Source organism: Oryzias latipes, chromosome 1 (genome assembly GCF_053564925.1).
Source record: "Oryzias latipes strain Hd-rR chromosome 1, Olatipes_Hd-rR_3.1".
In the NCBI taxonomy this organism is placed as follows: domain Eukaryota; kingdom Metazoa; phylum Chordata; class Actinopteri; order Beloniformes; family Adrianichthyidae; genus Oryzias; species Oryzias latipes.
Window position 1 is genome coordinate 17,109,353 of NC_136237.1, and position 27,079 is coordinate 17,136,431.

A 27,079-nucleotide genomic window follows, 5' to 3' on the forward strand; every position below is an offset into this window, starting at 1 on the left:
GTGCCAGAATTCAAACTGTAAGCTTAAAAATGTCCTGTTATTTTGTAACCTTACCTTTTCTAAGCATGTCACACAGGTAAACAAACGACACATGATAGTGTGTCAAAATACAGTAAGTGACATTAGAATATTTGGTGTTTTTGAGCAACACTAACCTCGTTTCCGAATGTTACATGGTATTGCATGAGGAGAGGAGGAGCTGGACGTGACATTTCAGATGGCGCGCGGGCAGGCCCGCCCCCTTACGTGTGACGTCATTGACGTAGAACGGGACTGTTTGTTCTGGATTTGGGGCGAGGAAGGGCTGCGATTGCTGACAAGCGCCTGAAGAAGGTAAAACTAGGTTTTAATGGATTCGCTAACACGACACGAATAGATGATAGGAAAGCGTAAACCCCCGTCGATCCGCCGAGGGTCTCCCAGCGGTCATCAGTGCTGTATTTGACGCTCCGTCAGTGAGCCCTTCGTCAGGCGAAGCATGAGCTGCCTGCGCAGGCCTTGCACCGGCTCGGGCACACCAGATTTAGGGATCTTGTTGTCTTTTTCAGGGGTGCGTTTGGACGCCTTTGTGCTCGTTGTCGGCCGTATCGCACCTCTGACAGTCTTTGTGTTCGGTTTTTGTTGGTGACAGTTGGTTCTACGTGCTGTCAGTGTGCATGTTAGCGGCAACTCGGTCTCATGCTAGCCAGGTAGCTGCTAGGCTGTTTGTTTGTAGCCCCGTAGGCCGTATTCGTGACATAAGTTACGTCCTCTCGGCTGCGTAAGTTGCACAGGATGGCGCCGAAACTCACGTGAACCGGGGCGTACATCACTTCTAGAATACCAATCTCGTGGAAGCTGTATTCTGGAACACTGTTTACGTGCAGAGCTGTCACTTGAAGTCAGCGAACATGGCGATGTAATGAAGGTTATCTAGAAAAACGTAAAGCGTCTACTTCTTTGTTAAACTTCATAATTTATTCGCGGTTGACGTCTTGCTGAATGTTGTTTGTTTTTGTGCGTCTTATGATAAATGTGGTAGTTTCGAAATGACTGCATTTAAAGCGGAACGTGACATTTTATATGCGTTTGGGCTTCAGAATCTAGCTTTGCAGCAAGGGTGTGTGTGCGTGTCGTGTGCTGGTTATTTAAATTCCTGTAGGATCTAACATAAATTGCATAGTGATAAAGATATTGGGAGTCATTTGTACGTTTTTCGGATTTGGGATTACATTTGCACCACATCTGACCCTTTATTTCCCCCCCAAACACTATGAAAGTACAAGCTTAGATGAAAAACAAAACAAGATAAAAGAGGAAAAAGTAAAAATGAAAGAAACTGTTAAAGACCCTCTATAATGAAAATAACGTTTTTGTCGTTTTTAATATGTTTTTCTGGCATTTGTCTTATGATTGAAGTCATGTATAAAGCAAATGGAGCTTGAAATTGCATTTCTGAGTATTTATTTATTCAAATCATTGTGAATCAGCAGCACACGAGAAAATGCTGTCAGGAAAAGTGTGACGTACAAGGTCCTACGGCAAGCCACAAGCTCCCTGCTCTGCTCCATTTAATTGGATCTAATTGTAGACATTTAGATCCATGTATGTTTTGTTTATTTATTTTTTTCTCATCTGAGCTAGAATCTGGCTTTAAACTGTATGGCTCCAATATTGCTCACCATTTTTGTTGCACCGGTTGGGGTGATGAGGGGCTGTAAGCTTGCAGGGGAGCGTAAACACATGTGAGACTGGAAGTGAGGGGGGGCTTGCTCCACGCCAACAGACCCGCCCACAACTGTGAGGTGAAGTTTTAAGGAACTACTGTCCCTCTGCAGAAAATATGTCTTAGAAAACGACTCAAGTTTTTTGATATTGGCTAAAAATGATTAGAAGTACACGGGGAACAACTCAAGTCCAGCAAAGCAAAGCTAAAGCTTTTACTCAAGAATATTTTTGGAAAACTGTACACAGAAATGTGGTGCTCATGTCTCCAGAACAAACTGAGATCATGACACCTTCACACTCAAAGTTGGCGTGAGAACATTAACCTTTTGCTATTTGTCAAACATAAGACTGTGCATTTGAAATATAACTGTCTAAAGGGTTTTGCCTTTGCAAAGTAAAAATCTACAGATCTTTTGAGCTTAAAAGTTTAAGTGAAAATCTGAGGCTTGTAGAGTCTGAGAATATTAGCGATGTTCTATTGCTTTTCATTTGAGAATAATCTACAGTAATTACTATACTAATTACACAATTCTTATGATTAATAAGAATAACTGTTTTTTTTCCGCCACGCACACCAGAAAAGGCCTAATTGTGCTATCCAAGGCACGTTAATGTTGGGAGTGGAGTCATCTGGAACCCAAAAGATAGAGCGCTGAATGTTTTTTCTCTCTGTCATTTTTTATTTTCACTCATTTCCATGGCAGACATGAAATTCTGTCCACCTTTGTCATGGAAGTGATAACGGGTAAATGTAATGATGGGGTCATCTAGACCCCACAAGATGGCGCATATACAAGAAAAATGTGTTAGTCACGTCATTTTTAAATCTGTTTAAAACTGCATTAAAATGTGTTTCAAAATTGAAGGCTGTTTGTGTGGATACCTGCCTGTAGTTTTCTGCAGAATTGTTGCAATAAGTCCAATTTCAATTATGCTTGATAGGACATTCTACTCAATTCTCTGAATAGGTTTGGTCTTTCTGAACAAAAACAGCCTGCATTTAAAATGTTGAAGTGTTCTGATCTGTCTCTTGTAGGTGTGACACTCGGCTCTCCGTGTTTTGTGGTTTCATGCCCCCACGGCGTGTCACTGAGGACCATTTCATGTGACAGGAAACTGCTGCCCTACCAACTGAGATGACCACAGTGGAGTATTAGACCATCGCTGCACAGCATCAAACATGTAAGTTCCCTCAAAAGAAGTAAATGTCATGGTGTTTTTTTTTCTCCAAAAATTATGGCTGGATTTTTGTTAATGTTTGAATTTAAAAAAAGATTGTTTAACGTCACATTCCTCGTACTTTTGGCAGTGCAGGTACAGTGGCCACACACGATAACATTTGTGCTAGAGAGTGACTGTGTGGGATTTTTGATCACCGCGGTGATAAACACACACACACACACACCCACACACCCCGCCGCCGCCAAACGCACAATCCCCGGCGGCCGCACCGAAAATGAATACAATTACAACGCACATTCTTTATTAACAAACAACAGTAACAACAAACTACTACCTATCTAACTAATGAACTAACTGTATAGGTGTTGTAGAATGACTATGTGTGTGTGTGTGTCAGCGCGCTGCGTGTGTAGGAGGCAGGAGGGCACACACGTGCGTTGGGGGTGCGTGTTGATTCTTCTGCAGCGGACTGCTCTGAAGCTGCACACGAGGCTTTACCTGTGCTCTCTGGTACAGACATCTTCTCAGGGTATTATATATTGCATAGTAATAAACGAGACTGCAGACTCTTTGTCACCTTTCCGGTAGCCATGAAGCCTGACACCCATGAAGAACACGGTGCAGGAGGCTCTGCCTTTGTTTATACAGACACGTAACTTTGCGCTGCACAAAATAGTTCCCAAAAAAAGCACGTAGTGATATTCATCGCACTCTAACAGTCCGCGTTCATGTTTGGTGTTACAGAGTGAAGGAGAACAGTAATTAAAGGTTTCCGCCAGAAGAACGGTGATTGATCTGGAGTACAGCTGTGACAGTGTGGGATTTTTGATCATCGCTGTGATGAAGCAGTAAGAGTCGCGGTGTCTGGACTCTGCAACACCCCCCTCCTTCCCCGACACAAAATCCTCCAGCGGGCGGTCTTGTCGCGCACTCAAGAATGCACGCAGCTTGTAATGGAAATGAATACAGTGGAAATTAATAATTAAAACACAGTAAATTTGTTGTATTTCTTCGTGAAACGGAAACTTCTGTCGTAGAATGAGGATGTGTGTGTTGCTGAAACCACTCGCATGTGTGTAAAAAGAGGGAGCGCGTGCAGCGCAAGAGTGAGTGAGAGGCGCTGTGCAGGGAGTAAAGGAGAACAGTAATAAAAGGTTTCTCCCAGAAACCCTTGAAGTCTGAACACAAGACTAGCAGAAAAATTTAATTATCAGCAAAGATGAATGTGTTTAATGCGTTTATTATAGTTCCAATCACGCACCATATGTAGAACTTTAACAAAAAAAAAAGTTCAGTAAACGACCGTCATCACCGTGGTGATGCGGTTATCGTCAGACCCCTAATTTCTGCTAGAATTCTGGTTTTCAGGCCACTTGTTAGGAAGTTATCCAATAGTAAATATTAGCCATATTGTCAGTCAAGCAAAAACATCACACTGTTGAAAGCTCCTAATTTGTGCATGTCTGCAATTATTTGTGCTCCACAGGGGCAGTACTAGCTTTTATGTTGTTGTGATAGTGTTTAACAATCAATTGTTTATTGCTTAAAGTCAAGTCTGCTAGTTGTAAACTAGTTTTTTTCTTATTCAATTAACCTAAACTGCTTAAAGTAAGACAGAAGTAAGAAATAATGGTCATTTTTGTCATCAGCCTGCATCCACGTGTAAGACAAAAGCATTATTACGCCATTTCCGATTCACAGTATAGAATTTCTTGACATATATAGCTGAAATGGTAATTAAACCGTTTTTATTAATAAATATTTTCGAGTTAACACCGCGTGTCCTTGAAACGTGGATCTGCTGTCAAGATTGTAGAAAATCATTTGACTCTGCATTCAGGATTTTTGTAGTCTCTCTGGCTTTTATGCCCTTCTGTTGTTATTTTTTGGCTGAACTGTGTGGTTTAAAATATAACCCACATATGTGAGTCTGTGTTGATTACCTGACTTTGACATTAGTGTTTGTTCTGGAGTGGGTTTCATTTCATGCAAAGCTCTTTAACATTTAGAGTTCTTAAATTGTGCAAGTTCTGCCACTTAAAAAGATGAGAGGCCGGTAATTTTCATCATAGGTTTACCTCAGCGATGAGGGGGGAAAATCCAGAAAATCACGTTGTTTGATTTTATATGCTAATTATGGTGGAAAGTAAATATGTGGTCAATAACAGAAGTGCAACTCAATATTTTGTAATATACCCTTTGTTGGCAATGACAGCAGTTAAACATTTTCTGTAAGTCTTCACAAGGTTTTTCACAAACTGCAGCTGGTTTTTTGGCCCATTCCTCCATGCAGATCTTCTCTAGAGCAGTGATGTTTTGGGGGTGTTGCTGGACAACACAGACGTTCAACTCCCTCCAAAGATTTTCTATGGGGTTGAGATCTGGAGACTGGCTAGGCCACTCCAGGACCTTGAGATGCTTCTTACCAAACCACTCCTTCGTTACCTGGGGGAGTCTGTTTGGGATCGCTTTTATGCCGAAGGACCCAGCCACTTTTCATCTTCAATGCCATTGCTGACAGAAGGAGGTTTTCACCCAAAATCTGACGATACATGGCCCCATGTTTCTACCCCTATGCTTTACAGTAGGTATGATGTTCTTGCATGCAACTCAGCATTCTTTCTCCTCCAAACACGGCGAGTAGAGTTCTTCAAAAAGTTCAGTTGGTTTCATCTGACCAAAAGACATTTTCTCAGTCCTCTTCTGGATCATCCAAATGCTCTGTAGCAAACTTGAGACGGGCCTGCACATGTACTGTCTTTAGCAGCGGGACACTTCTGTCACTGCAGGATTTGAGTCCCTGGTGTGTTACTGATGGTAGCCTTTGTTACTTTGGTCCAGACTCTGTTCTGTTGACCCCATAGGGTGAGATCTTGCGGGGAGCCCCAGATGGAGGGAGATAATCAGGGGTCTTGTATGTCGTCCATTTCCTACTAATTGCTCCCACAGTGGATTTCTTCACACCAAGCTGCTTACCTATTACAGATTCAGTCTTCCCAGCCTGGTGCAGGTCATCAATTTGGTTTGGTGTCCTGAGACAGCTCTTTGGGAGTTTTGAGTGTGACTGTTTGAGGTTGTGGACAGATGTCTTTTATATAGATAATGGGTTCAAGCGGGTGCCACTGATACAGGTAACAAGTGGAGGACAAAGGATCCTCTTACAGAAGAAGTGACAGGTCTGTGAGAGACAGAAATCTTGCTTTTTTAGTAGGTGACCAAATACCGTAAATTCCGGACTACAAAGCGCACCCAATTACTAGCCGCACCCACCCATTTTCACGTGTTTAACTACTTTTATACATACACAAGCCGCGTCGGAGTACAAGCCGCATGTATTAGGCAACATTGTCATCCTAACAAATCAAGTCCTAACTCCCAGAGTAAGTGTGATTCATTAGCACACAGTGGGTGGAGTCAGATTTGCCTGAGGCCCATGTATTTGAGTATATCTACAGCTGCCAAACAGCATGGAACTCTATTCTGTTCACAAGTTCCTCAGTTATGGCTTTTTTTATTTTTTATTTTTTATTTTTTTTTTAATTATTGACAATCTAAGTATCATACATAAAATTACAAACAGTAACCATATAATCAACTTTACATCCCTCAGTTATGATGAGGAAATTTACATCCGCGATCCCCCATTTCCCATGAGTCTTAGGGGCTAAAGGCGGGGCCAATGCCCGGCTCGCCATTCTGTTGTAAGTGTTTAAGAATGAGCAAGTATCAGCAGTGCATGGAGGGGTGAACGGGAAAAGCTCTCCTTCCGCTTGTGTCGCGGCAGCGTTATGGGAGTAACAGGGCTGGTTAAAAAACACACCAGTAAAATAAAGCAGCGGCGGCTAAAAAGCACGCGCCTCAGCGCGATACGCGCGCCTCCTCGCAGCGCGTGGGTCAGAAGTTTCCTTCCACAACAAACACTGTTGGTCCGCGGACGCCTCTGAGCTCCGTCCGTCCGCGGGCTCCTTGTCTCCCGTTCCTTTCTTCTCCGACAGCTCTGGCCAGGGCGGCTCCAAGGAGGAGCGCTTCGTCCCCATTGCGCCGGTGAACGGAGCAAATCGTGTCTGTGCAGAGCAATCGGACTTAATACTGTACGTTTTTTGTATGAGGGGTGGATGCGTTGTTACGTGTGGGAGCCTTCAGACTGCCATCGGCCCCGCAGCTCACACGCAGTCTCCAGCACACACGGAGGCTGTGAGCGTTTCAATGCAAAACTCCGCTCAGTCCTTAGAAACCGTTTAAACGACCACGTCAATTTGTGTTTCCAGTCGTGTCCCGACAAAATAAAGGCTGATGTTATTCCCACATATTTACGTGCAGCCAGCCGAGTCACTATGACTCAGAGGTAAATTCACTCCATGCGCTGTTCTCTCTGTCACGCAGCTGACCAGCTTTTCCAAACCCGTTGGTGATGGTGGATTTTTTCACGCTGCTTCTAACGATTGCTTTTAACTTGAAAGCTTCTTCATATTGTAGTGGCGATCACGTGCACGTTGGGTTTCATGGCACCAAAGGATTCTGGGATGCGGCTGGGCATGCGTGTTTCGTTTTGTTGAACCATGACTGAAGTGTCTAAGACCTGAAGTGAGGTCCATGCTGTTTGGCTGCTTAGAGGTGTGTTGAAAAACAAATGACTTGTGCTTGGTGTTAGATAGTGAATTGTAACCATTCACTGTGTCCGAAAGTACGTACATGGCGGCCACCAATTAAAACCATAAATTAGCCGCGTCACTGAATAAGCCGCACGGCTGTAAGCGCAGGAAAAAAGTAGCGGCTTATAGTCCGGAAATTACGGTACTTATTTTCTACCATAATTAACAAATAAATTCTTTAAAAATCAGAATGTAATTTTCTGGAAGTTTTTTTTTTCATTTTGTCTCTCATAGTTGAGGTATACCTATGATGAAAACTACAAGTCTCTCTCAGATTGTGTTGACTGTTAACATCTGGGTGGTTATCAGTACAGATATTATAGTGGCTTGTATCAATAATGTTTATCCTCCTATGACTTAATGCAAAACATGACATAATAAATAGAGGCAGGGACCTCAAAGGTTTTCAGAGTAGGAGGCTACAACCTGAGCGCTGAAGGTGTGAGTCGTTGACTGGAAAATTTCTATGTGTAATTTCTATTGTCTATGCATTTGCCAGGCATTTGGCATTATTTCAGCTGATTTGAATGTAGAAGAGAAAGGGGATTTAGTTCTTAACTTTTACTCTATCACTGTTGGCAACTATGAGTTCCCCTAACCTGTTCTCATGTGGCTGCTTTTGGACTCCTCATACACAGGTTATTTACTGTAAGGTACTAAATGAAACTTTTGTTTGTCATCAAAAAGGAACCGGTAACTACCTTACAGATGGTGAATTTTCACCGGGTGCCGGCTACTGGCTACTTTTGAGGCCCTTGCATAGGGGCAATAAATACGTATTCAGTCAAAAACTAAGGTTCTCCTCAATGTTTTGTAATGTAACCCTGGTTGGCAATGACAAGAGGTCAAACGTTTTTCTATACAGTTGGGCACAAAGTATTTAGTCATCCAATAATTATGCAAGTTCTCCCACTTAAAAAGATGAGAGAGGCTTGTAATTTTCATCATAGGTATACCTCAAATATGAGAGACAAAGCGAGAAAGAAAAGTCCAGAAAATGACATTGTCTCTGGTCACCTACAAATGAGCAAGATTTCTGGCTCTCACAGACGTGTAACTTATTCTGTAAGAGGATCCTCTGTCCTCCTAGTTGCCTGTATTAACAGCTTAAACTTGCAACTATCACTTTGTGATGAAGATGTTCCTTTAAAAGTAATTGCTTTAACAGTTAATCTGTTTTTAATCAAGCTGTTTGCTTATTGTAGATTGGTTCATCTCAATCTTATTCAGGTCTGCAATGGTATCCCTGGTGTCCTCAGACAGATCTTTGGTCTTGGTAATTGTGTAGAGGTTATATTCAAACAGGTGACTTTAATACTAGCAACACAAGGTTGATAGAAGAGCTTCTCAAAGGCGAAGTCTATAAGGGACAGAATTCTTGATTGTAGGAGCTAAATCCTTTTTTTTTTGCACCTTTTATATAAATAAGCTTTGCAAATCATACAATGTGACTTCCTTGATTCTTTCCCCCATTCTGCCTCACAGTTGAAGTTTACCAGTGATGAACATTACAGACCTTTTTATCTTTTTTGGTGGAATAAATTGCAGTTTTGGTTACCGGCAAATACTTTTTTTCACACTGTACTTTTATTCTGGTAAGGGAGCCAGTTTAGCTCATGCTGGTTTGCGGCGCCTTCCATCCGTGAAACCCGAGTTCGACTCCGGGCTGCTCCCTGTTCCCTTCTCTACCTCTGCTGGTTCCAAGCCCAGTTTGAGAAGGTTGCGTCAGGAAGGGCATCCGGCGTAAAACATTGCCAAATTTACCATGCGACTTGTTCGCTGTGGCGACCCCTGATGGGAGAAGCCGAAAGTGGAAGACTTTTATTCTGGTCTGGTAAATAATTACCATTCTACAGATCCCAAAATGTAAACATGGTTGCATGTCAGACGTGTTTGATGCCTTTAGTTTGTCCTCAACAATCAGATGTTGGCTTAAAAGGCAGCAATCCAGGTTGTTGTTTTTTTGGTGATTCCTTTTGCTGCCTGTCAGACATTTTAGCAGTTTTTCTATATTTTGTATGTTTACAAGCTCCAACAGCTTCTCTCGTCTCTCATTTGTCCAGAGAGTTGCGTGGGGAGTGTAATGGCCTGAGGGGGGCCCCTTCACTCCCACCTGCCCTTGCCAGGTCCAGTCTGCCTAAACTGTCTGCTCAGCCACTGCAACTCAAAGCTGCGATGGGGGACGGACTGCAGGCAGGCAGCAGCCAGAACCCACCTTCTGCCCCACCCCCTATTCCCTTCAACCCCCCACCCCCTGAAACATGGAACCTTACCAGAGCCAAACGTCAGACCAACCAGCTGCAGGTATTCACCCCTTCAGCTTCAGTTTGTACCAGTGTTTTTTTTTAAATCTTCTGTTAACCTGTATGGTGTGATCTGTCCTTATTTTCCAGTATCTGCATAAAGTGGTGTTGAAGACATTATGGAAACATCATTTTGCATGGCCCTTCCAAGCACCCGTAGATGCAGTTAAACTTGGTTTGCCTGTGAGTCAATCATTTGTTTACTCGTGCTTTAAATCAGACTGTGGATTTATGAGGTCCTAAATGACCTTTTAATGCAAAGCACCCCACAGCTAGTTGGAATGAAGTGTTGATTTTATTTTAAGCAGATCTTTCAAGAATCATGTCCAATTTTTACGAATTTGACCTTCTTAGTCTTTTTAGCACTTCTTATTTTGCAGTTATCAAGTGGATGTAGTGTAGTATCTGTCATCTTGTTTTTTTTTGTTGTTGTTTTATATCTCAGACTTTCTTTTCAAAATAATATGAGGCCAAATTAAGTCCTGCTGAGAATATAAGAAGCAATCAATATGACAAATTTAGAGGTGCTCTTTGAATCATAATAGAGGTAAATTATGCTGAATTAATAAGACTTGATATTTAAGTTCTTGAAGAGTAATGATTTTTGAGCTGAAGGAAGATGAAGAAAAATGTCATGTTTTTCTTTTCTCCTCCTGAAGGACTATTATAAGATCATCAAGACTCCTATGGACATGGGGACGATAAAAAAACGCCTCGAGAACAATTACTACTGGAATGCCCAGGAATGTATCCAGGACTTCAACACAATGTTCACAAACTGCTACATCTATAACAAGGTTTGCAGCGTTTTCTCCTTCCATAAAAAAACAAAAACAGTTCAGCACGGTAGCATTAAACTGGAATAGATGTTGATTCAAAAACTTGGGAAAAAAAACATTATATAAGAAACAGATGAGCAATGTGCTGTCTTTATTAAAATTATACCAATGTATTAAGCAAAAAAATGATAATTGGTACAAAAAGCAAATAAAAAAAATTGACTGAAGTGACACTTTCATTAAACCATTGACTCTGCATTGCAGCTTCTTGTTTTACTATTTATGATAAACCAAAATAAAAACTTTTTTTTAAGACCTTAAACTTTCCAAAACAAACAAATGCTACACTTAATTTTATGATGATAAAGTTCTCCTTTTATTTAATATTTTAATGGTTTTATGTTCTTACATTAAACACATCTATTTATCAAACATGCCTTTAATATTAAAAACATATCTGCAAAGTACTGAAATCCCTTCTGATTGTTATATTAACAAAATTGAAACATATAATGTGAAGTTCACAGTTGCAGCGGGTATTTTCTTTCTATTTTTCACTAGCATTGACCAGATATGAGGGAACTGCTTGTAACGTTACATTCATCTTTTTTTTTAAAGAAATATTTTAATTTAATAACTATAGTTTTTGTTGTGAAACCCCCAGTTAGCCAGGAATACCAGCAAAAAATGATTATCGTAAAAAATATTAGATGTCCAGATCAGGTCTTTTTGGGGCAGAGTCATTCGATTTTGTCCTTACCTGATACGTTTAAATTACATTTAAAAAAATGAACATATTTAATACACAGATCCAGATTGTCTCATATTTGTATTTTATAATCTTTTGTTTTTGTCATCTAACACTTAAAAAGTGCACTTCTATGTCTGGGCATCAATAATTTTCAAATTCGATTCGATTTACCAGAGCCTTGACAGATTCGGTTCTTTCGATCCACTGGGTTTGATTCCATTTTACACAATTTACACATTCAGACTTGATTGTATAAAATACATTAATACATATATGTTTTGAAGATATTCATATAAATCAGATACAGTTCACATACTGTAAAATGTATCGGTGAAATAATAAACCGATGAGATTGTGAACACCATACAGTGCTACATGGTTTCTCAAACGGAGAAACTCCAACAAAAATGAGCCGATCTTTAACATTGAAGTTAAAGGGTTTAAACAGATTCATGTTACAAAAAAAACGTTCTGCTTCTGCTGGAGTGTGTTTCAATTTGGTCACTAGGTGGAGCTCGCGCCATAGCATTACACTTTATTCCAGAAGATTTAAGCAAAAAAAACAACACTTTAGACCACAAATTGTTACTTTAAAAATGTTTCCTTAAAAGAGTTTGGAAGACTCATGGCTGTGAGTAAATAAAGCTGTGTGTTTAGTCAGCAATGTATGTTTATGTCGACTGAGCGTTAGCATTAGTTCACACAAAAAGGTAAAATAGCTCAATAGACCTAAAATTAAGCAAGTCGTTAATATTTTACATCTTGCGGATCGCCTTCGTTTTGCTGATAGAAAACAATGGGAAAACTTGGTAATCACATAGGTTTTTTTCTTTTGCGAAACCACGTCTTCCCTATCTGTGCTGAACACCATCAGTTTGTCACAGGACACTATTTAAGTGATTCTGCAGTTTTGAAAAATTTTTTAGAAGGTCGTCCATTTATGTGATTGCACCTGGGCTTGAACCTGTGACCGCTCCTTACCACGCTCATTTCACATTGTTCGTCACGATGTGACGTGAGGAATTCAGGTTTGAAACGGAAAACGTTGCGAGTTTCATCAAGTTTCCTCAATGTTTAGGGGATTAAGGCACCTATTTTATCTTTTGATCCAAAGTCATGAGAAAGCTGCCGTTGGCTCACAAATGTCCGCTAAGTCCACTGTACCTTGTTCCGAATCGAAATCAAAGTATACGCTATTCCAGTAAGCACTGTGTTGCATATATTAACACCATAAGTTTTCCAAGAAAACAAGTTCATTAATGGTGCAGTGACACCTAGCATTAGTTTCCTAGGGGAATTTCCATTATACGTTAGCATCAAGCTAGCAGACTTTGGTTTTCTACTTTTATTGTTAAAATTTGACTGTAGATGCATCACAGTATAATAGTAATGCTTCATAGCCTTCCTATTGTGTTTTGTAAACAAGCAGTTTTACAGTTGTACACCAGTGGTCCAAACCCTTTTTCAGTCCACAGACTGGTTTATTTTGAAGACAATATTTTCACGGACAGGTCTGAACGCAGCTGAAGTTTGCTGTTAAATGTTTGTTAGCCTCGGTTTCTCAAAAAACTATTTTACTAATTAAAATGCTGCAACAGAAATGTTTTTTTTAATCTAAAAACATTTGCGTTTCTTTTTTTTTTTTTGCAGATGACAATAATTCAATGAAACAATGTTGTTGATTTGCAGAAGTTTCTGATTTGTAAATAATCAAATAAAAGCAACACAGCTTTTTTTTAATAGAAAACCATTGCAAAACTGAGAACACAACCAAGTCTCAGATCATCTTGCAAGGCAAAACAATTTGTCAAATGTTGTGTTTGCATAAATCCTGATTCATTGTTTGTTTTTAAACACAGAGGAAAATTTTCTGTGCTCAGGTTTCGTAACAGAAGCCTGCATAATTCACCCTTGCTGTAGAAAAAAATAATAAATATCCCTTTTACAAGTTTCCACAAATCCGCAACTTTATTTTTTTGAATCTCTTACCTTAATCTCTCTTACCTTCAAGCAATGCATTTGTTTCATTGAAAAAGAAAGGTGTGTTGTTGTCTTTTATCCTGCTGTTTGACCCGTCTTTGAAGCCCTCTCACACACCCATGTGGCTCTTTGTTTAGCCTGGGGATGATATTGTCCTGATGGCAGAGGCCTTGGAAAAGCTCTTTTTGCAGAAGATCACAGAGATGCCACAAGAGGAGACAGAGATTTCTGTTTTGACCAAAGGGCGGCGAGGTGTCAGACGAGAGCTGGGTACGTTTTTATCTTTACAATCAAGCGGGAAAAGGGTTTTTTGCTGATTTTGGTAATTCTGAACAACTTGCACAAGAGTTTGTTTCTATGATCAAATCTTCTCTCTTGATGTTCTTGTCCTTACTCACTGTTTACTGTTTTCCAGGTCTATCAACAAAATCAGATTCAGGCCATGAGTCATCCTCCCCATCAACCACCCCGAACACCAGAGGCTTTTCATCCCCATCAACCACTCCACAAAACCGTGGTGCTCCAGCGCCATTGCAGTCGCAGCCTATGTCGCAGCCAATGTCCCAGTCTCTGTCGCAGACTCTATCACAACCTATGTTGCAGTCTTTATCACAACCCATGTTGCAGCCCATGTCCCAGCCTATGTTGCAGACTTTGTCCCATCCGCTGTCGCAGCCGCTATCGCAACCCCTTCCACAGCCACTATCCCAGCCTCTCTTCCAGCCCATTTCACAGTCATTGTCGCAGCCGCTATCGCAGCACATGTCACAGCCAATGCTGCAGCCAATGTTGCAACCCATGCCACAACCCATGCAACAACTGCCCCAGCCTCCACGCGTTCCTCCCACACCCCCCAACCACGCTCCCCATCTGGTCCCCTCGTTCCCCCTCTCAACCCCAGATCTCCTGGGTCAAGGTTTGGCAACTGTTGCTCCTCCAACTGTAACACACCCAGGCCTTCATCCTGCCCCCATGATGCCTAGCACCCCAGCTCTCATAAAGGTGAGGATTCCCCAGTGCATAGGCTGTCAGAGGCTGCCCAGTGAAATGTTTCCTCACTAATGTGGACTTTTATATGTTTCAACAGCAGAGAAAGAGCCAGAAAAGAAAAGCCGACACCACCACACCCACGGCCAACGACCAGCTCAGTGAGTCCCCCCCTGTATCCGATGCTACTCGGCCCCGCAGAGAGGCTGTTCGGCCGCTCAAGCAACCCAAAAGAGACACCTTACAGCCAGACTCCCAGCATCACCTGGGAGGGGGTTTGGAGACGGGAGGGACGGTGACGTCAAAGCGTCAGGAACAGCTGCGCTTCTGCGCACGCCTCCTTAAAGAAATGTTGTCTAAGAAGCATGTGGCGTATGCCTGGCCTTTCTACAAGCCCGTCGACGCTAAAGCTCTTGGCCTACATGACTATCATGACATCATCAAGCACCCCATGGATCTCAGCACCATCAAGGTACCTTTGTGAGAATTGCTTTCTGATTGGAACTCTAAGTTGTGTTCTACTTTTGTAGACCTATATTTTAGGAATAAACTTAAAAAATCTGACCTATACATTTTGAACAGAGTGAATGATAATCTTATTTGTCTTCAGAAAAAATTGGACAATAGGCAGTACAGAGATGCACAGGAATTTGCAGCAGACGTCAGGTTGATGTTTTCCAACTGTTACAAGTACAATCCTCCAGACCATGACGTGGTTTCCATGGCACGCAAATTACAGGTAAAAGCCACAGTTTAATAACGACACAGAAACTGCATTAAGATATTTGTATTATTGAATTGAAATGTTTGAGATTTTTTTCCCCCCCTTTTATTAAATATTGTTTTGTAAAAAAAAGTTCTTGATTAGAGTTTTTTCAGATTATCAAACCTAAACAAAAGTTGTGTGTCAGGAAGGGAAAATCTCTATCTTAGAAAGAATGTATTTTTACATCAGTTCATCTTTAAAGGTTTTCTATTCATTTCATAAAACTTAAGTATATTGTAAAAATGCTGGCCTCAATTTTTGAGGCCTTTGGAATTTCTCCATGTTTTTTGTCATAATTTGCATGGCTGTCATACTTTATCAGGGGGAGGAGGGGGTTAAATTAATATATTTAAGACTCTTCAATTTAATATTTATCCTTTTTTCCAACTATGTTCTCTGTATTTTCTTTGATTTTTGCAGGATGTGTTTGAGATGCGTTTTGCCAAAATGCCTGATGACCCTGAAGAATCCACCCCTGTTCCTGCTCCATCGCTGCCCCTCCACCCTGCACCTTCCATTCGACAGGCTCCGCCTCCTGTTGTCTCCGAAGATGACAGCTCCAGTTCCTCGGATTCAGAGTCCTCAGGAGGCGACTCCGAGCAAGACAGGCAACAACGACTGGCTGAGCTACAGGAACAGGTCAGACAAGGAGCAACCATGAAGGGCTCAGCAGTAGAGATGGCCATCGCTACCAAAGTACAACCTTTCATTTTTGTTTTACAAGTTCATGATTTGACAAGATGAAACTGAATGTTTAACTGGTCAAATGTCTTTTCCTTAAAACATTTTGATGATGTAGAAAGAGTTTTCATACAAGTGAAGGAAGTGTCACATTTGTTTAGAAGATGATCAAATTTGTACGTCAAAGATGAACAGAAAAGTCAATTTTTTTTGGGAACAAAACAATTTAATTTAAATTTGATACATAGATTTTGATTAATCAATATTACATTATCTAAATCAGTATTTCTAAGCCAGCCTTGAAAGCTGGCGGGAGGAGGGGGATGAATGCAGATCACCTTTACCAAACATTTTGGAACTTGGCCGGAGCCAAACTTCCAGACTCAACATCCTTTAAGACGACATGTTTGTGTCTTCCAGCTCAAGGCTGTGCACGAGCAGCTGGCAGCACTTTCTCAACCACAGGCCAGCAAACCCAAGAAGAAAGAGAGGGACAAAAAAGAGAAAAAGAAAGAAAAGCATAAAAAGAAAGCAGGAGTGGAGGAACCTGTAGAGACGCAACTCACCATGCTCCAGAATTTAAAGAAGAACAAGAGTAACAAGGAGGCTGTGGTGGTGAAGAAAGAAAGGAAAAAGCCCGGGTAGATTTCCTATGCGTATCACTTTCATTGTTATTGCTTGAACTGGCAGCTGCCTAATCGTTTGTCTCTCACAGGAAGAAAGAAGGAATTAAAAATAGTCGCCCAGCTGTCCCCCCTCCGTCAGGCCCAGTCCCTCTGGTTCCTTCTGCTTCCCTGGAAGCAGAGGATAACCTTGGTACGTCTGTCACACAATCACTGTTTCATGCAGCTCTTAAATTAAGATCACTGGTTATCTTCATTTGGCTCATAATCTCATTTTTTTTTAAATTTCCAGATTGTATATAACCCTTAATGAGCAGTCCAGAGCATTTGAATCACATGGTTAATTTTAAAGGGTGTTTCTGTCCATTTCCCTCATTTTTTATATGTTTTGTATTTTTTCTCCCCTGGCAATTATCTATGCCTGAATGATCCACAGCACATTTGTTTCAGAAATGGAGACAAAAATGTGGAATCACAGTTAAACCTTTAGGGTAAAGATGAATAGCATCAACTGATTAATGCAATTCATCTTGTTGGTCATTAGAGTCAATTTTAGGCCGATTTTGTTGAATGAACAAAGCAGGAGATGTTACCATGAACTGATTTATGGTCATGTGGACATGTGTTTTGTGCTGGAAAAAAAAGGGTTTTGGGAGGGCCGCACACGATTTGTGTCTCTATTGGGGCCGCACGATATGAGGCAAATGATCAATATTGTGATGACGATATAACTTGCGAGACGTGAATAGCAAAACAACCAAAAACATCATTTCCATTTCACTGCAACAGTTGTATTTAAATAAGAGTCCACATGCCTTAAATTATACTCCAAATGACCCTCGTCTACATAGCGTCTAGCTTAAAAGGGGTCCATCCGATTGGTCAACAACATAAAGGGTCTATCCGATTTGGTCAAATGCATAAATGGATTTATTTGATTCTTTAAGTACGTCATGATTGTTTTAGCACATTTATCGCAATATATCAGACTTTTGCGATATGCGCATTGCACAGCTTGATATCGTGATAACGATAAATTTGCAATTTATTGGTCAGGCCTAGTCTCTGTGTTGGTGAGAAACTTGTTTCTAGAATTAGCAGAACCGAAAGGTCCAAAATATTGGCTGCACTTTAATGTAAAAGGTTGCATCTAACTAATCCACACTAATTAATTTCCATCACATAATATTTATGAAGTTTGTTATTTAGCATGAAACAAGAGTGAAGAATAGTTTTATTGGATCTTTAATTAATATATTTATCATTAACATATTTGTCATTTTCTTTATCCTCCTAAAATTCTTTAAATAGCCTGCCTTAAAAATGATGGATAATGGTCTTTAGCTGTTTTGTGCGTTCCTGTTACCACAAAGGAAAACCATGTTTTGTTTTCCAAAATGCAGTAGGATTCTATTCCAAATAATAACCTTTTCAGATCTCTAGCTCCGTTCTGTTGGCATTTGACCTGAATAAGGTAAAAATTCCCTCACATTCATGGCCCTTCTCTCCTCAGATGCATTTGTTGGCGTGCCTGCTGATAGATGCAAACCGATGTCCTACGAGGAGAAGCGCCAGCTGAGCCTGGACATCAACAAATTGCCTGGTGATAAACTAGGTCGAGTCGTGCACATAATCCAGACTCGAGAGCCTTCTCTGAAAAACTCGAACCCTGACGAGATCGAGATCGACTTTGAAACGCTCAAACCCTCAACTCTGAGAGAGCTGGAGAAGTATGTGTCCAGCTGCCTCAAGAAGAAGAAGAAAGCTTCAGGTACGCCTCCTCTTATCTGTGAGTTTACATACATTCATATTGAAGTATTAGTCACCAATTTTGCAAGTTGTTTCAGAAGTATGTGTGTGTTTATAATATACATACAGATAAATAGATCAATGTGTGTGTGCAGTGTTCTCTCCTTAAACTTTGTAAAAATAACCCGTGATGGATGAAATCTGCCAAGTAAGATTACAGATGGTTGAAAGCTGTCAAACCCCTCACTACACACGCAATTTAACAGACATTAACATTTACACACTTTTCACCTTTGTTTAAACTCCCAAAGTTCAAACCTTTGCACAAAAATATGTCTCGTATTGTAGAATACAAACATATATCTGATCGCGATGAAGATTCTGTAACTCTGGCAAACTGCACACTTTCTGTACAGGAGAGACGGCAAGGAGGAGACCGACTGAAAAGGTCTACAGCCAATCAAAATAAAGAATAGTGCGCTGGAAGAAATGAATGAAAAGAAAGCATTTGAAATGAATAAACTCGATTCCTCCTTGTTTCATGAAGCTAAATAAGCATTAATGTGTCATTGATATCTATTTCGTTATTATGATTTGCCTTTTAAGATGAAATGTCCGTTCTTGTTCCCATATTTTGTTAAATCAATTTCTCCCAAAAGGACAACTTTTACGCCAGTGCAACTTGTATATGATTTTTTTTCTTCTTTATTTTGCTTTTTTTTTTTGCGTCCATGACTTAAACTACGGAGCGACTTGTAGTCCGAAAAATATGGTAGTATGTTTTTTTGTTTTCCTAACAGTCGCAGCATTTATTACAGATTTATTTACAGAAAAGTAACAGGCGTTTAACAAGAAACTTTAAAGGAAAAAAAAGATATTTTTTCTCTGAAAGTTGGACACATTTATGTTTTTTTCAAAAATACAGAACACAATATTTTGACTTGGTTAAATATGGTTGAAGAATCAGCTAGCAAACTTGAACTGAAAATGTCTTCATTAATTATGAACTTCTAAGAGTTTGAAAGTTCTAAAACTTGTGGTTTTGTTTGTCTCATGAAGTGGAGAAGTCTCTGGAAATGACGAAGATGAAGACGGGATCCTCATCTTCTGGCAGCAGTGACTCGTCTGACAGTGAAGACTCTGATAATGGTAACTGCCCCCCTATGGTTCATGCTTGGTTCTTTAAGCTGTTCTTGGCTCATCCTTGCATCTGTCTGCAGGGCTGGTTCCCAAGCCGCAGAAAACCCAGCTGACCAACAAGGACACAAAGGGACCGCTCCAGCAACCCCTCAGCAGCGGGATAGTACCGGGCGCCTCTGCTCCTCAGCCGCAGCCTCAATTATTCCAGCCTAAACCGCCGTTTGCTCCGCCTCTTCCTGTCCCCGTTTCCGTGCCCTCTCTGGACTCGTCCCAGCTAATGACTCCGGGGTTTGATCCTCTTCCTCACTTCATGAATTCTCACCTGACTCAGTCCAACACAGAGGCTAGTTCAGCCGTCTCCACCGCCAGCGCCCCTGCCGCTCCCGACCTTCTCAGTGCAACCAGACCCAGCCAGATGGCGTCTGAGACACACCCCTTCCTAAACCAACATCCGATCATAGCCTCCCCAGGTATGATAGAAAAGCAGCTTCTTGATGAGAACTTTTAAATTTACAGTAAATTTCTTCATTGCTAAGCTCTTCTAAGAGTTTAATGTTTTGTTATGTTTAAATAAAGTTAAATAAAGCATTATTCAAATGTTAATCTTCTCTGGGTAACTGAAGTTTTTCTGTTATTCACTAACTAATGTTTCTAATTTTTTTTTCTTTTCTGAATGCAGCAGTTCATAATGCTCTTCCCCAGCAACCATCCAGACCCAGCAACCGCGCTGCTCCACTTGCACGCAAACCCCCACAGCCGCCTCCACCCTCTCTGCCCTCCATCCCTCCATCTTCCTCACCACAGCTTCAGCCTGCACTTCCTCTCAACCTGCCCCAACCTGTCCCCCGACCACGGCTCCCTTCACCGCCGTCTCATGGCATCCTGGGTACTTTATCGGCGCAGCCTCCCCAAGCCCTGCTAGAGGACGACGAGGAGCCAACACCTACAAACCCGGAAACCCCGCCACTCAGTCAAGTCCATACCCTCCTGCAGTCGCTTCAGGCTAGGCCCGCCCCGCAGCCGCTGCCGCTGCCGCTACCACTGCCACAGCCGCTGCCGCAGCCGCTGCCGCAGCCACTGCCGCTGCCTCAACATTCGCCCATGCAGGTCGCTCCCCCGCTGGTTTCGGCACTGAACACGGTCATGTCCTCCAGCGCTCCCACCCTGCCGCAGAGACACAGCTCCGGGTTCATGCCGCAGTCGTTCCAGCATGCGCACACGCAGTCACAGCAGCAGAAGGGGGCGCTGCTGCAGCAGAAGGTGCAGCAGCTGCAGCAGCATCAACAACAGCCATCACCACAGAACAAACCAGAGCTTTTCTCCACAGGTGAGCCGCAGAGATCCTAACAAAGAATACCACTTTAGGATATAGATGTTTATAGTCTCTAAATAGCATGAACAAACATTTCTACAAACCATAGTCTTGTATTCATTATTTTAAGTCGCTTTAGGTTATTTAAGATGACTGACTGAACTTTAAAGGCCCACTCCGATAAACTTTTGATTTCTTTTAAAAGCATACCCGGTGTTTTTATGATGATATCGTTTTTAGCCAAATTCAAAGAACCTGTCGTATTTTAGGACATAGTTTTCTCAGTGATTTTCACCTCTGAGTTGTGAGTGAGACTGTTGATGAGGAGCAACCCTGCCTCCTCTTCCCCATCACACATAACTGAGAGCTGTTTATACCCTCCTGCTAGCTTACAGCCTCCACGATCCAAAGCTAACATTAGTTGTGCAACAGAAATGGCGAGCAATATTGGAGCTGTACACTTTTGAGCCAGATGTCAGCTCAGATTAGGAAAATCAAGTCGTATTTGTCTACAATTGGATGCATCAGAATGGAGCAGAACATGGAGCTTTTTTTTTTAAAACTATTTTTTTTGTCTAAAGAAATGCTTAGAAATGCAATTTGAGCTTAATTTTGTTTTCATGTATGTCCCACATACATTCATAAGAAAAATGCGGAAACAACATGTTTAAAAAAAACGACGACAATATTTTCATCAGGGTGGGTCTTCAAAGTATTCTAGCCAGTGCAGTGGTTTTCCAGACAGAAGATGACAGTTTCTTCCTATGTTAAATGAAGAAAGCAGCTTTGGTTCTGCTTTCTGTCACATGTGGCTCAAGATGTTTGCTGTTCAGGTTAAACAGATCAATAAAACAAATGGGTGTGAATTTCCGTAACTTGCTTCCTGTTTTCCTAGGCTGTCTGCAAGACAGTCCGCCTCCTATGATGATGCATTCTCCTCAGATGCCTCAGTTCAATACAATAAGGCAACAGTCGCCTCCACAGAGCAAGAAGCATGTAAGCTGTTCAGAACTTTGCATCTTTAACTTCTTCAATTGTTCCTCAATAAATGTGTTGTTGAAAAAGATTTCTTGAATATGGTTGAGTTATGTTTCTGTTTCTGCTTCTGACCATCTAAATGCACTTTTCTGTAGGAGCAGAGGTCCAACCTGGTGGGAGTAAAGGAGGAAAAGCCCTCCCTCTCTCCTGTTCTGCCTCCTTCTCCCTTCAGTCCAGCAGTTCGCCAGGATGCACACAAACCAGAGAGCAAACCCAGTGAGTACAAGAGTTTTCTTCAGTCTGGTTCTAACCTAATTCTGCATTCACACCCAGCTCTGATATGCGGGTTCCAGCGACTGTTTCCAATGAAAAGTCTTTGTAAACCTGCGCCACTGCATTTTTAGGGCTTCTGCGTTATTACAAGCCAAAAGTTAAACCTGTTGAACTTTGACCAATCAGGGACTGTGATTTGGTAGTGATGTTTGGATGGCGTCCCCTTTAATTTACGGAAGTGCCAACCGTTTGAAACTTGATTATGGAGGACAAATGAATAATTGCGGTCTGAACCAGAATGATATGACATCAAGCCTTTCATATTGGAATAGAGCTGTGAAAGAAAAAGCCTGGAGCAAGATTTGTGAGATTTGCACCAGGCCTCTTCCAACTGTAGGTAAATGTGCTAGTATTGGGTAGTGACAGCTCAGTATGAACACCATATGCTAAACACGCATTCATCAACGCACTAAAAGTGTGTTATATGTCCAGCATGAATACAGCATCATACCGGCGCCAACCTATATCCACCAATAATTAATGTGGAGTTCAGAGTCTTGCAGGTTTGGTTCCAAGGAGGGAACCAAACCTGCTATATTTAGAGATCAACTGCCCGACCTCTGCACCACAAACCCTTATCTGAAGCTGCTGCTTTTAGATTCTTTTTTTTCATGGATCAAAAAGGCAAACAGTGTTTTTAATGAGTTTGTAGCCTCTAGAAGAGACAAAACTGGTGTTTGAACCAGACGGGTGGACAGATTCACCTACACATCTATTAATCTGTCACATTTTGACTAAAATCTATGTTACAATTGTGGTCGAATAGATCTGCATCTGAGGTGGCAGCAAACAAGTTGACCATATAAGATCTCTGGAAAAAATATTTTCTATTTAGATATTTTTGTATTTATGCGTTTTGAACTTTTTATGCTTAATTCTTTGTTTTTTTCCTCTTCTTGTCTGCTAAAACCTTTTTTTCTCCTGAGTTCAGATCTCATTATGACATGATGGAGACATGTTCCATCTATTTTGCTCTGGGATCCGGACAAACAGTTTTTCCTTACAGAGAATGAGGCCAATAAATAAGTCCCCATGTAAATGCTGCAGGTTTTCCTTCACAGCAGGACGTTTCTTTCTGCTTCTTTTCCTTTTTTCACAAGCATCAATGCCCGTACAGGAGCTGTGATCCGTATGAATGAGCGGGCTTGCACATGGGTTTGGATGTGTTGTAAACTAATCTGTGTTTTCTTCTGCATGTCCTGTTTGTGCGCACACAGCTGCTAACTCTCCAGCTAGAGACGTGGATGTTTGAATTGCATCTTCAAAGGAATTTGTGCCGTTTTCTCACTGAATTTCTCTGCAATATCTCTGGTGCTCATGCACGATAGTGGCTGAAATGACATCTTTCTAAAGAGTTTTCATTCGCGTCTGCTTCAGGGTCAGAGACAAAGTCAACAGAGGATTCTCGCCCTGTTCCCCGCCTCCCGGTCTCTCCGGCTATGCCTTGTTCCCAGGACAGCAAAATCAAGCAAGAACCCAAAACTCCAATCGCACCCAAAAAGACACAGGTGTCTATAAACCCAAAGCAATTAATGAAACTTCTGTTTTTGTTCAGTTTTTTTACACCATTGCACTATTCTGTGTGTGTCCCCTGCAGGATGTGAAGTTAAAGAACATGGGCTCCTGGGCCAGCCTGGCACAGAGCCAGTCCACGCCGGCGTCTCAGGTGCGTTCCTCCAGTGGCAGTTTTGAGCATTTCAAACGGGCTGCCAGAGAAAAGGAGCGTGAAAGACAGCTGAAAGCACAGGCGGAGCAAGCCAGACGAGAGCAGGAAAAACTACGGTGAGTGGGAGGTTCCAAATCAGAGTTCTGAATTGCGATACGTTGTTTTAACCCTTTGGCTTCCCCGTGTTAATTCAATTGACGTAATTCAAGAGGGTTCTGAAGCAGAGAAAAGCGACTTTGTGCCGTTTTACACCACTCTGCATTAGTAATGGGCTGCACGTCGGTGCAAAACAACATTCTTCATGTCAGAATCAGCGGAGGCACTTTGACCGTGTCAACAGTCACAGAGTTCTGGTCGATCATAGAGCATTTGTTTTTTTTAAGTGTTGCCAGCGACATCTCTGGAAAAAAAACAGAACCATAAAATGTGAATCAACATTTTTTTATTAACTTCTGAAAAAGATGAAATTAGCTTTAGGAATTGGACTTTATTTAGGGTACTAGACACAATTCTCAGAGCATGTAGACGGAAACACTGAGAAGATTCAATTCTGAAATGACAAACAATAAGTTTCTTTAACTGCAGATCCCACCATAAAGTTGATATCATCTTTGTCCTCTTTTTTTTTATGTTTCACAAGACTGTTAGGATTAAAGTTTTGATTTGATTTCCCAGCTCATAGATTTTTATTGAGAACCTTCAGGGATGCTTCAGTTTCAGGCTGTTTTAGTGACGAAACATTATTGTTTCAGGTGTATTTAACCTGAGAGAAAAGGCTAAGATTCCCTTTGTCAAGTTGAAAACATTAAACATAAAAATCACAACCATTGACTATTATGAAAACTGGACTGAGTGACCCCTCCCCCTTGTGTTTTAAATAGGAAGTACCAAATTCTATAGAGAAACAGCTATGTCTCAGTCATTCTATTTGTCATTGATACCTTTTTTACATTTTCTTGCTAATCCTATTTTTTTTCTATGTTTTTTTCTTTATTACAATTTTTTCAAGTTTAAACTGACCAATCAGCTAGGTGATAAGAGAGCAGCTCCTTCACTCCCATTTTTTTCTTTCTAGTAGTCGGGACGACGACGACACTGTGGAACAGTCGCGTCGAGTGCAAGGAGAGACCCGCCGTAGTCAGGAGCAACAGTCGCCACTTGCACCTACACCCCAAGCTTCAACTCCGCCCACTCATTCACCACAAGCCCCGCCTGCACCACAACAAGCCCCTCCCCCACCAACCTCGGCTGCACAGAATGCTCTCGACCAGCAGAGGGAGATGGCTCGCCGGCGTGAGCAGGAGAGGCGTAGACGAGAGGCGGTACGGACTGAACTACAAACAAATATTCCTTTTTGGAATCAGGCTGTAAAACTAATTTTCCTTTTTCCTTTGTCTTCCGTCTGCAGATGGCTGACACCATTGACATAAACTTTCAGAGTGACCTGATGGCAATTTTTGAAGAAAATCTCTTCTGAGAAAGACGTGCGGACACCCTGTCATCGCACATAAACAGCTGACAATAAGAATAGAAAAGTGAGATGACACACACGGTTGCTGCTCAGCACCCTAACCCACATCACACAGACTTTATAGTGACTCTCCCTTTCTTTCAGTAGTTGAGACAGCTGGCTTGTGTCCTGTGAATAGAAGGGGTTGAAAGCGGTTCAATAGAATGAGCGGCTCCATCAAGGAAGCCGCTGGTGATGATGCTTAAACAAAAGCTTCAGTTAATTTAAAAAAAAAGTTCAACAAAAACGTTTCCCTGGCGTGTGATACTAAGAGGCTTTTTTTTTTTCTAAAAGAAACCGGTGGACGAAAAAATAATCAGCTCTTACATGTTCCTCTCACTAAACCTCGTCTCTATCATTTAGTGTTTGGTTTCCCTGGGATGCTAGGGCGGAGGGGGTCAGGCCTCGGCCATCTTCTGAGATGTTATTGTTTTTCTCAGGACACAGCGGGGAGAGAAAGACCCGGACCACTTAGACCCGTTTCTAAGACGTCCTTCCTTTTCACTTCCTTGAACTTCTCCCTGCAGCTTGAACGGCAGGGGCCTTGCTATACATTCAAGTCACAAAGGAGTCGCTCTCCAACCGTTTCAGAGTCTGTCCTTTGCCTTAGTGCTCTGGCCTGTAAACTAATGACCCCGCCCTTCAAATTATACATACTATATATAAATAGATACATGAATATATAAATATATATTATATACAATAAGGCTGCGAAAAAGATATTAAGAAATTCTGATTGTGGGGAGCAAAGCTCGTCTTTGTGTTCATCTTTGAGCGCTGGTTTGATTTTGTAGAGTTTACTGTAAAGAAGAGGAAAAACTTTTTTAATGATTCTATTGAGAGGATTGTTTTGTCTGTGTTGTGCTTTCACACTTCCCCTCCTTTTTTTTCTCCTATCCATGCCAAAAACCAATCTATTCAGTGCTGAATGTTCCCTCACACTCGTTTTTTTAATTTTTTAACATATAAAGTGTTTTCTTCTCACTTGATAAAAAAGCCTGTTTTATTGCTATTTAATTTTCCTTTATCCCCCTTTTAAATCGGAAGTTATGCAACAGTTTGTGAAGGTGATGAAGCGGTTTCAAGGCAGTTATGACTACTAGGTCTCCATTTCTTTTAGTGCATCCAATTGATTCACTTCCTACAATAATTCTATTTCATGTACATGTTTTTTTTGTTTGTTTTTTTGTTTTCAGCCTATCCTGTCCTCTGCCGTCATCTCCACAACAATCCGTATGAAATGCTTTTATTCAGATGAAGCCCTTGTCGTCTTCATCCTCCATGTTAACAGTTTGGGTCACTTGTATACTATTGTGTTCTTATGGAAGTGAAAGCCCCCCCTCCTTAGTTTATGAAGGGGGTGGGTAAGAACCAAGCGTGTTTTCAATTCTATAATCACTTTTTTTTTTTTTTTAAATCTCTTCTTTTTACAAGTTCGTTTTGAACATTTCTTCTCTCTACCTTTTACTGTTTTCTTTTGATTTTATTATACTCAGAACAATGTGTTTGTATGTTGATGAGTGAGGCATTGAGGTCAGCAGGTTCATCTTCAGATAATGGAGCATCCTTTTTTAAGAAAAGTATTAAAATTATGAAAAAAAAAGATGATGGTTCTGATGTCTGTTTTTTTTCTCTGCTACCATTTTTTGTTTTATATTTTTACACTGTTTAACATCAACAATAAGGGGGCTACACAGACTTCAGCTAAGACTTCACTTTAATCCTGGAGTGGAAATCAAAGTAAGTGGAGCCGGGTCAGTTCACCCAGTAACCACAAGGGGGCATATTAAAAGGGGAGTGGCCCAACTTCTTAAAGACCCACTTCTATCATCTTTAAATCTTATGTGAAAGTGTTCCCAGTGATCTTTTAATTATGATTATGCCGGGGTTTTTTTTTTAGCCAAAATCAAAGCAACTAAGTCGTTTTCTAGGTCATAGTTTGTGCAGAGCAGCAATAGTTCATCAGAAATTCACATCTTA

The 27,079-nt window shown here is 41.2% G+C and overlaps 1 protein-coding gene across 6 annotated transcripts; it reads left to right on the forward strand.

Annotated features, from left to right (window-relative positions):
* Positions 1–168: 168 nt before the first annotated feature.
* LOC101159647 (bromodomain-containing protein 4) lies at positions 169–26,340 on the forward strand. 6 transcript variants are annotated; one of them, XM_023958785.2, is made up of 22 exons: positions 169–333; positions 2,744–2,889; positions 9,605–9,845; positions 9,935–10,027; positions 10,504–10,641; positions 13,492–13,624; positions 13,770–14,356; positions 14,442–14,813; positions 14,952–15,080; positions 15,528–15,803; positions 16,209–16,429; positions 16,504–16,604; positions 17,925–18,200; positions 19,220–19,309; positions 19,381–19,770; positions 19,980–20,627; positions 21,508–21,608; positions 21,746–21,866; positions 23,301–23,431; positions 23,521–23,705; positions 24,665–24,911; positions 24,998–26,340. In XM_023958785.2, the coding sequence occupies exons 3-22, from the start codon at positions 9,717–9,719 to the stop codon at positions 25,064–25,066; spliced, it is 4,437 nt and encodes a 1,478-aa protein (XP_023814553.1). In that variant the 5' UTR covers positions 169–333; positions 2,744–2,889; positions 9,605–9,716; the 3' UTR covers positions 25,067–26,340. The 6 variants fall into 6 exon arrangements, with proteins under 6 accessions (XP_023814553.1, XP_023814554.1, XP_023814563.1 ...); XM_023958786.2 differs by having other exon boundaries at positions 24,668–24,911; XM_023958795.2 differs by having other exon boundaries at positions 17,925–18,182.
* The last annotated feature ends 739 nt before the right edge of the window (positions 26,341–27,079 follow it).

Coding starts and splice junctions, on each gene's coding strand:
- LOC101159647 (XM_023958785.2), top strand. CDS start 9,717: ATGGGGGACGGACTGCAGGCAGGCAGCAGCCAGAACCCACCTTCTGCC. Junction 10,028..10,503: donor CAGTTAAACTTGGTTTGCCT/GTGAGTCAATCA, acceptor CTCCTCCTGAAG/GACTATTATAAGATCATCAA. Junction 15,081..15,527: donor CCATGGCACGCAAATTACAG/GTAAAAGCCACA, acceptor TGATTTTTGCAG/GATGTGTTTGAGATGCGTTT.